This window comes from Zingiber officinale, chromosome 4B (assembly GCF_018446385.1).
Source record: "Zingiber officinale cultivar Zhangliang chromosome 4B, Zo_v1.1, whole genome shotgun sequence".
NCBI lineage: Eukaryota > Viridiplantae > Streptophyta > Magnoliopsida > Zingiberales > Zingiberaceae > Zingiber > Zingiber officinale.
The window spans coordinates 129,359,138-129,368,359 of NC_055993.1; the positions used below are offsets into that span (position 1 = coordinate 129,359,138).

The 9,222-nt window shown below is 44.4% G+C and overlaps 3 protein-coding genes across 4 annotated transcripts; 1 reads left to right on the plus strand and 2 right to left on the minus strand.

Moving 5' to 3' along the window:
* Window positions 1–1,071: 1,071 nt before the first annotated feature.
* LOC121976687 (BOI-related E3 ubiquitin-protein ligase 1-like) lies at window positions 1,072–3,156 on the minus strand. 2 transcript variants are annotated; one of them, XM_042528968.1, is made up of 4 exons: window positions 2,505–3,156; window positions 2,331–2,395; window positions 1,882–2,238; window positions 1,072–1,803 (listed from the first exon to the last, which is right to left on the minus strand). In XM_042528968.1, exons 2-4 carry the CDS (start codon window positions 2,337–2,339, stop codon window positions 1,279–1,281), a joined length of 891 nt encoding a protein of 296 aa, XP_042384902.1. In that variant the 5' UTR covers window positions 2,340–2,395; window positions 2,505–3,156; the 3' UTR covers window positions 1,072–1,278. The 2 variants fall into 2 exon arrangements, with proteins under 2 accessions (XP_042384902.1, XP_042384901.1); XM_042528967.1 differs by having other exon boundaries at window positions 1,882–2,246; window positions 2,331–2,422.
* A 129-nt stretch (window positions 3,157–3,285) lies between these two features.
* Window positions 3,286–5,844, minus strand: LOC121976688 (U6 snRNA-associated Sm-like protein LSm6). The gene is made up of 3 exons (XM_042528969.1): window positions 5,644–5,844; window positions 3,580–3,693; window positions 3,286–3,486 (listed from the first exon to the last, which is right to left on the minus strand). The coding sequence occupies exons 1-3, from the start codon at window positions 5,768–5,770 to the stop codon at window positions 3,440–3,442; spliced, it is 288 nt and encodes a 95-aa protein (XP_042384903.1). The 5' UTR covers window positions 5,771–5,844; the 3' UTR covers window positions 3,286–3,439.
* Window positions 5,845–6,384: 540 nt separating this feature from the next.
* Window positions 6,385–8,847, plus strand: LOC121976689 (galacturonosyltransferase 8-like). The gene is made up of 2 exons (XM_042528970.1): window positions 6,385–7,852; window positions 8,324–8,847. The coding sequence occupies exons 1-2, from the start codon at window positions 6,446–6,448 to the stop codon at window positions 8,597–8,599; spliced, it is 1,683 nt and encodes a 560-aa protein (XP_042384904.1). The 5' UTR covers window positions 6,385–6,445; the 3' UTR covers window positions 8,600–8,847.
* The last annotated feature ends 375 nt before the right edge of the window (window positions 8,848–9,222 follow it).

Consider the following 9,222-nt stretch of genomic DNA (forward strand, 5'->3'; position numbering starts at 1 on the left):
CTAGCTCCGACATCGATCAAAGCTCTTAAGAATTTTCCCTTCACTGGGTCATCATCGTTTTGGTGGTCATGAGTACTCCGTTTCGTAGCTAACGAACAGAGGCAGCTAGCCGTGGCTTCACTTGAGCATGCACGAAGAGGTTTTGCCAGCGAGAGGACAAGTCTCGGGCAACCACCACGTCCTTATTAGGAGGACCACAGACAGGGAGGTGGTGGACAAAGTTAAATGGATTCAGTGGAGGACAATAATTGTTGCAGGGATGGATGCGTTGATGAAGCCTCTCGCAGTTAAGACTGGTTTAATCTGATAATGTAGTGCATGGGAAGACGCAGTGCACCAACAGTGGGGTGCACAGTCGCGTCAGTCATCGCTCTTTCAATTTCAATTCCACTTCCAGTTTCACTGCGACCGGCCATTAATTTTCTGGTTCCAAGACAAACATATACGAAGAAAAGAAAAAGGCAAAGAAAACTGGAGAGCATCTTTTTAAGGTTCCAAGGTTTGTCGTGGTGGCCGGGCCTGATGCGCGCAGTGCAGTGGAACAGGAGGAGAAAAGTCGAAGGTGCCAAAAACAAAAGTCTTGGGCCTTACGAGTTTGCCTCTCTCTTTCTTTTCTTTGTTCTTTCCTTCCCTCCAATCCAATCTAACCGCATTGGTTTGATTGTCTAGAGATGGCAATTTTTAGATAAACAGCTTGATTATGAATCATAAACATAAAGTTATGAAAGAATATCCTTCCTCAGGTCTCAAGGCAGGCAAAGGCTTCCTCTACCAGTCGCAGAGGCTCGAAATGAGTGACTCCCTGAAAATTGGGTGAGGTGGTTCACAGGAAAGGTTATTATTCTGCAATATTTTCTGAGAGCTTTTGCATTAACTTTTGGTTCTCTGTTGGCACCTGGGCCACGCCATTAACGAAAGCAACAAGCTTCTTCCTGGAAGACAAAGCAAAAAAGAAATAAAGGGATGAAACTCTGTTGGCACCTGGGCCACGCCTAAGGATTTATGAGTTTCTTTTATTCCTAGAAAACGCTCTATACTTTTTAATTACTCAATTAATATGCAAATAAAATAGACGAAAATAAATGAAAATACAATGTAAACATTTATATACAAAAACAATAATAACAAGCAAAATAATTTTCCAATTAAACCCTGCATTAGTTAAGTTTCCGAAGCATGCAATTAAGAGACCATTCACCACTCGCTTTGACCGGCAAGTGAACCGCTGAAAGGGAACCAAACCGTGAAACCGACAATGGAACCGCAACCGGCGGTCTATCAGCACAGCAGCACATGGAAGGAAGTCTTCTTGGTGGCGCCGCAGACCGGACACCCGCCGGCGACGGCATCGCAGTCCTCGCATAGGCACAGGTGCCGGCAGGGAAGCAGCAGAACGGAGACGTCCTTCTCACCGCACGCCCTGCACGCTGTCCCCCTCTGAGCAGCCGCCACGGAGTTCTCCGCTTCGCAGCAGGATTCCGCGTCGTCGGCGTCCGGGACCGAGTTGGCGGCGACCTCAAAGGCGTCCCTGTGGCTGACACCGCCCCGGAGCAGGGCTTGTTCAAGGCTCGATTGAAGGTTGCTTGCGACGGCTTCGTTGTTCTTGGCCACGTTGTACCAGATCTTGTTCTCCTCGCTCATCCGCCACACCTTCTCTTCCAACTCCGCGTTCCGCCGGGTAACACTCTGTAACTCGGCTTCCTTCTCCATCAAACGCTTCGCCATTTGCTTCCCTAACAAGGATAGAACCGCCCGGCAATGCCGGTTTCTCATCTCCTTGAATTCATTCAGCATCCTCTCGTTCTGATATCGATCAAAATTAATCATTAATACAATACAAAAACTCTGAAAGATCAGTAGAATAAGGAGAGATCGAGACACCTGGAGACAGATGAAGGCGTCGATTTCAAGATTCTGCTTGTAGATAAGAGAAACGAGATCGCCGGAAGAAGACAATACGGGCTGCAACGGCGAGTCATGCCGGCCACTGGTCGAAGTCGCACCGGACTCCGGAGGTCGATTCTGCGGAAGAAACCCGGGAATCGTTCCAGCAAGCTTCACCGGCGCAGCAGCCTGATCCAAATAGGGAAAAAGCGGCGATGCCGCGATCTGATTGTAACCATTCAAAGCGACGAACTCCGCCCGAGCGCGCTTTGCGGGAGCGGAGACATTGCAAGTCAGCCCTCTCTTCCGCTCACTAAACACACTAGGGTTGATTCGTATTTGGGGCTGCATCTGCTGCTTTCCTGCATCGTCCACAAAGCACAATCTCAACCAATCCTAACCTCGACTCGAGAACAAATCGAAGCAGAGGACGAACATTCACTCACCGATGCCATGATCGCTGCTAACTTGCAGAGGCTCCTGCTGCAACATCTGGACTCCTTCCATTCCTCTAAAAACACCAACAACGCGATCGGATCTTAAAAAGAGAAACACGAGATCGAATTCCAGCCCACAAGAACCACTCCACCGAGACAGACAGACAGACAGACAAGACTCACCGGTCGCCGGATCCGGACGAGAAACCCACGGCTTGCGCCGCCATCATTGCACGATCCAGATCCAAAACCTCCCCACCACCACGCCAATGTCTTCGCTCTTCAGCAAGCACAGCGCACGAAATGGCGTGAAGCAAGAACGGGCGTGACCCCTTTATAACGTTCGAAAGGCGAGGGCGAGGTGGCCACGTCGGACAGGTAAGCCAAAACGACACCGACACGTTGTCGCCTTCTTTAACTGGCCGGTTTAATCGACTTTTTCAATTTCCCGGTCGGTTTTTTTATTTAAAATTTAATAGTAGCTTCTTCGCCTTCTCTCTCTCTCGTGCTTTGAACAGGCTCACTTTACCATGGCATGGGAATTGCGTGACCCGGCAAGGCGACGAGCAGTAGGGTCATAACGACTGCGCCGTGGGACCGTGCAACGTTGGCGGTGCACCGCCGGTGCAGGACAGGGAGGCTCGCCAGTCCACTACTGCGGCCACCGGGAGTAGCAGCGTTGAACGGCTTCTGGCAGGCAACTTCTCTCCGCTTTTTTGCGCCTTCCCTTGTTATTATTATTAGTGACAACGGTAATTGTGGAATTCATTAAGCAGGATGCGTGTAGGTGAAGGGCACGGGTGCGGGTGCCGTGATCGATGGCGATTGCGTCAAAAAGATTCGGCAAGTAACGCATCGCGATCGAATCTCAAAGGACGCACCCGCAGCGCCAGCAATGGACGAAAGAGGCGCTGCGCTGCGTTGCGTTTAAGGCGTATAATAAACACTGCAACTTTAGTCAAGGTTGACGACGACGGGCTTGCCCGTTCAAACCTTAAACAGTGGAACAGACAGTACCAGATAACACCGAGATAACCAAAAGTCGAAGTCTACGAAATAACTCCTATCGAATCTGAAAACAATCTAGATGAGCACACAAGTTGGACTGTGGAGAACAGTCAACCACTTTCAGCAACTGTCCTTTTTGAAGTGCTTATGTATAGAACTGCAATAAGCGCGTGAACAAGGTCAGACAATGCATACCGGCGAAAGGAAAGAGCAAAGGAAGGTTAAGAAGATTCAGATCAGTTGGATGTACCGTTGTTTCCCCTGATGAATGCATCGCCATACTTATTTTTCAGCTGACCGTTCACATACTCCTCTGTTTGCTCCATTGCAATGTTCATATACCCATCCAGACAGGCAAGAATACCTACAACCCAGGTATTTCATGAAGATTATAAGACATAGGTTATATTCAGCACTAGATAATAATTTTCATGCTCCTTAATTAGGCACATAAACCACATTTCTTTATACATGTGGAACCCTATAAACCACATTTCTTTAAGGACAGGTAAATCTTAAGGTACCTAAACCACATTCAAAAGATCATTATCATCAACTATGGGGTTCCTTACACGAATTTTTAGCACTCATTTAATTTCTATGCAAAGCTATATTAACATCTAGCATAGCTTAAAAAACCAACAACCTAGGTGAATTTAAGAGACTACATAAAATATTGGATATAAGTCACCCTTATAGGCAAAGTGGTTTTACAAACCAGCTACCTATGTGAATTTGGAAGGAGGCAATAGGATGCATACGACCTAGCAGTAAAAAAAGAGATTTGGTTTACTTTAAATGATATAGATTGAACAAACTTGACTTAAATCACTAAATTATCCTATTCGCCATCTTCTAACTTGTACCTCTTGACATAAATATTTGTTTCGTAAGTGATAAACAATTTAAAAAATTAATTATATGTTTATTATTTAGTGTGTATGATCTATTATATATTCATCTGCAGATGTTTCTTCCATGATCAACACAAGACAAAATAAGAGAAACAAAAAAAAGTTGGGAAGACAGAACTCCAAACTTTTGATTGGACAGCTGCACAAAGAACAGAGCCCCTAAAACCACTTAGTACCTAGTGGCATTTAGTGCCTTTAAAAAGGCTGATTTGTTTGGAAACATTTTAGAAGTAGAATTAGCATTGAGGCATCATTCAGTTATTTAATGTTAGACCAATATCTTTATATAACAATATATTGTATATTGTTTGGCATTTGAAGTTTGAGTGGATACTATTCTTTCATGGGGGATTCTGTCTCCATATTTCTTTCTGCCAGGATATTTTCTTTAGTTCAGGCCTCAAACAAGGACTTTTCAAATTATTGACTAATGTTTTCCATTTTGGTTTGATCATGAAAGGGATGATATTTATAATGTATCTGTTTTTAATTTACTCACATTATTATTATTTTCTTGTGTGGAAACAAGTGAGGACTGTGACAAGAACACGCAAGGTGAAAAGGCAGTTTAAGGAAAATTATTCAATCATTTTTAGAGAAGAAACACACACCGTGCATAGACCATCGCTTCATAGAGGATATGCTCATTTATCTCTAGAATGCCACAAACTTTCAACAACATGTGTGACAACATCATCGAGAGCACTCAAAAATTCTTTATAATGCCTTTTCCAAAGTTAGCTAACACAACATGAATCAAATTGTGAAAAAAAAAATATTAGGAGGATAGCTAAAATATCCAGCATCTTTGAATACTCCAAGATCAGAAAAAAATTGCCAAACAGATTTCAAGACAAATAGGATAAGCCCCAGAGCTTCAATTCCAAACTTACACAGCATAACTACTATCAGCAATTTAAAACCACCTAAGGCAAGAACAATTCATAATTTTCAAAAAGAAGTTTTAAAGATGCTGAGATCAAAGTAACAGTAACTGCTATCTTTATTTTCTCTACTTCGTAATCTAATGTGGTTCCCTATTCAGTGGACGTTGCTAATGATGTGAACCCTCCAAAACTATGATGCAGTCTAAGGTCAAAACCCCAGAGGCTGCTCATGTAGATGATGTACACCGCACACCTCCAAACAATAACTTAACCATCTTAGCTAATTGATATAGGGACTCAACTGCAAATTCTTCGGTTAGGTTAGGGCACAACCCCTACGAATTCACGACTGATCTAGCTTCTAAAACGAACAAACAAGACCAAAACGCATACATCCACGATGGCAAGAGAATATTCGAGTGAAAGTAAAGGGCGAAACCGCGAAACCCTAAGTAGAAAAAAAGGGCAAAAACTTTACTGAAGGAGAAAAAAAAAGGAGGCGGGAAGAGCGACCTCTGTAGTCGACCCCCGAGTTGAGCTTGACGACGACAGGGCGGCCTCGGATCGACTTGAGGAAGTCCGCCGGTGTCTTGACAGACCCACCGCCTCCACTGCCCTTCTCTACGCCTCCGGTACTCATCGCCGCTCTCGCCTCTTTTGAACACTTCGACCGCTTCCTCACCGTGCCATGGCCGAACCCCCACAGATAAATTAGTATTCCTGCTAACTACCCAATAGATGGTTTAGTGGGTCAAGGCCTGGTCTAGATTTAAACGGGCTGGGCCGGGCCGTCTTTAGTCCGCCACCGGTCGCAATCTTTTTTTCTATGTCAGAATTTAATAAATAATAATAATATTTATAATGGTGGTCAAACTGCAAATTATTTTTAAATTCGTAATGGCAACAAACCCGACTGTTTTCTATGCGGCTCTGACCCGGTCCACAGGCATATATTTGTGCGGTTCAATCCGCTCCACCGACACGTCCACATCAGCGATTAGGCCGCAGAGCACATGTGTACGATCACAACTGTCGTCCACCTTCCGTTCATCCTAACCGATCCGGCCCCACCGGAGTGGAACGCTACCCGATACGCCCCAAATTTCCCAACCCTCTACATCCGTCGTATTACGTTAATCTATGTTTAATAGGAAGATTAATTCTCGATTAAACACAGTAATCACTAGATTAGTAATTAATGAATTAATTAAGATAATAAATAAAAAGCAATGTTTCCGCTTCACTTCTCTCCCTCTACCTCTCCCTCTCCCTCTCCCTCTCGTTCTCCTATCGCTTTCTGGTTTGGCTTCCCAAAATGGCGATCTCCAATTGGAAATCCAAGCACAATGCTGCCGCCCGTCGCTTCTTCCTCCTTGCTATCTGTATCTTCGTTGCGGCTTTGCTTATCCTTCTCCCTTCCACCACCACGGCGCCGATGGTGGCCGGTACAGAGGAGAACGATTCGTCGTCGTCGTCGTCGTCTAAGAGCTCAGATCTGCAGTTCTCTGGCCTCCGTTTGGTGCGTAGATCGGTCCTTTCCCTCGGGCCAGACCCCTTGCGTGCTCGGGCGGAACTGATTCGGAAGCAAGTCGGTGATCACGCGGTGGTCGCCTCCGCCTACGCCTCGTACGCGCGCCGTCTCAAGCTAGATAGCTCGAAGCATGCTCGGGTCTTTGCGCAGTTAGCTCGCAACCTCACCCTCCTCCTTGCCGCCCACCGCCCCCTTCTCGATCCCGCCGCGCGGATCGACGAGGATTCTGTCCGGGGGTTCGAGCGTGGTGTTAAGGGACGCATACGTTCCGCTCGCTTCCTCATTGCCGACGCCAAGGACTTCTTCGACAATCAACTCAAGATTCAGAAGCTGAAAGATACCATCTTTGCCGTCAACGAACAGCTCTCGAAGGCCAAGAAGGCTGGTGCTTTCTCTTCCCTCATAGCCGCAAAGTCCATCCCCAAGAGCCTTCATTGTCTCGCCATGCGGCTCATGGAGGAAAGAATTGCCCATCCCGATCGATACGTCGATCCTTCTACCCCTCCGCCCGAGCTCGAAGATCCCAAACTCTACCACTATGCCATCTTTTCGGACAATGTCCTTGCAGCGTCTGTTGTTGTAAACTCTGCCGTTCACAATGCTCGTGAGCCTTGGAAGCATGTCTTTCATGTTGTTACAGATAGGATGAACCTTGGGGCGATGCAGGTCATGTTTCGCTCAAAAGATTATTCCGGTGCCCACATTGAAATTGTTGCTTATGAGGATTACAAGTTCCTCAACTCTTCTTATGTGCCCGTTCTCAGGCAGCTAGAATCTGCGAACCTTCAACGGTTCTATTTTGAGAACAAGCTAGAAAATGCCACCAAGGACACTACCAACATGAAGTTTAGGAACCCCAAGTACCTATCTATGCTGAACCATTTGAGGTTTTACTTACCGGAGATGTACCCAAAACTGCACAGAATTCTGTTCTTGGATGATGATATTGTGGTACAACGGGATCTCACGGCACTCTGGAAGATTGATATGGATGGGAAGGTGAATGGAGCAGTTGAGACTTGCTTTGGGTCTTTTCACCGTTATGCACAGTATATGAATTTCTCACATCCCCTGATCAAGGAGAAGTTCGATCCCAAGGCATGTGGGTGGGCATACGGGATGAATTTCTTTGATCTTGATGCGTGGAGGAAGGAGAAGTGCACCGAGCAATATCATTACTGGCAGAATCTTGTAAGTTGCCATCTTTCTAATGGTATCCTTACAAAATTATGTTTGTGGTTTGAAAAAAAAGAAGAGTATTTGATCAAAATGAAAACTAAATCTAACCTGTTTTGAGGTTTTAAAAAGGTACAAACAAGGTGTGCTCCAACCACTGGTGACCCCTTTTATAATTCCTGCACATGACGTTTCATTAAAATGTTTGGCTTATGATTGTTTGTCCATATTATGATATGATACTAGTTTTCACATAAGCAGCTAAAGACAAGTTTTATCTTACACATTTTCTATATAGTTTTCTTTTAGCCTATTGTCACTTTCCCTATTAAAAAGGGAAGCTTTCAACCTGCCCACCTATTGTTTATCCTGATTTTTTTTCTGTCAATTCAGATATACTAGGAAAAGGATTGTTGCATGCTTCATTATCTTTAGTACCGATTTCAGTTCTGATATTGATTATTGAAGCACATGCTGTTGTTGCAGAATGAAAATCGAACACTATGGAAACTAGGAACTCTTCCACCAGGCTTAATCACTTACTACTCCACAACAAAACCCTTAGACAAGTCCTGGCATGTGCTTGGACTAGGGTATAATCCAAGTATAAGCATGGAGGAGATAAATAATGCTGCCGTCGTGCATTTTAATGGAAATATGAAACCTTGGCTTGATATTGCTATGAATCAATTTCGACCTTTGTGGACAAAGTATGTGGATTATGATATGGAATTTGTACGCCAGTGCAATCTCGCAGCATGAAAAGGAGCACCTACAAACAATCTTCTGTTGCAAACCATAAATGTATGTGCAGATTGTCACCCTGTGATTGTCCATAAGGCTTTGTTTCTCCATCATAAATCCTCTGTTTTAGATCTTTTAGAATAATATTTTTGCGCATCCATCAACACCTGATGATGCTGAAATCCTCTCTATGTAATGACCAGTCTAATGTGTCACAAAGATGTGGCATGTGTTTAGCTAAAATGGAATCATATTTAGTTGCATCCTATTTATGCCTTTTGCCACGGCTGTTTATTGTGTCTTTCAACCATTATCTACTTGCAACTTGTGTAGAAAGTAAAGGTGGATAGTCTGCAGGCTGTCAGCTGTAAAAGCATGATCTGATTCATCGGACTAGAATTTGATGGTATATATGAATCTAGCTCGCAAGGAATGTTGTTAGAATTGTTGGAGATGATTATGAAAAGCTTAGTTGAAACTCGGATGGAGATGATTACCTCACCTGCCTAAGATTGGTTATCATATATTAAAAGGATGCCATCATAGCTGTGTGTAGAAAAGATTCATGAATGTAATGTTTGAGTTGTTCCGGTAGTCGAAATACATGTCTGATCTCACTTGCTTGGTTAATTGTCAACTTG

Excerpts from the sequence above, each read along its gene's own strand:
- LOC121976688 (XM_042528969.1), bottom strand. The coding sequence starts at position 5,770 with ATGAGTACCGGAGGCGTAGAGAAGGGCAGTGGAGGCGGTGGGTCTGTC. Across the intron at positions 3,694-5,643 it reads CTCGGGGGTCGACTACAGAG|GTATTCTTGCCTGTCTGGAT; the intron begins GTCGCTCTTCCC and ends CCTGGGTTGTAG. Across the intron at positions 3,487-3,579 it reads ATTCATCAGGGGAAACAACG|TTCTATACATAAGCACTTCA; the intron begins GTACATCCAACT and ends CGCTTATTGCAG.
- LOC121976687 (XM_042528967.1), bottom strand. The coding sequence starts at position 2,551 with ATGATGGCGGCGCAAGCCGTGGGTTTCTCGTCCGGATCCGGCGACCG. Across the intron at positions 2,423-2,504 it reads TCGTCCGGATCCGGCGACCG|ATCCGATCGCGTTGTTGGTG; the intron begins GTGAGTCTTGTC and ends TCTCTTTTTAAG. Across the intron at positions 1,804-1,881 it reads ACGCCTTCATCTGTCTCCAG|AACGAGAGGATGCTGAATGA; the intron begins GTGTCTCGATCT and ends GATCGATATCAG.
- LOC121976689 (XM_042528970.1), top strand. The coding sequence starts at position 6,446 with ATGGCGATCTCCAATTGGAAATCCAAGCACAATGCTGCCGCCCGTCGC. Across the intron at positions 7,853-8,323 it reads ATCATTACTGGCAGAATCTT|AATGAAAATCGAACACTATG; the intron begins GTAAGTTGCCAT and ends CTGTTGTTGCAG.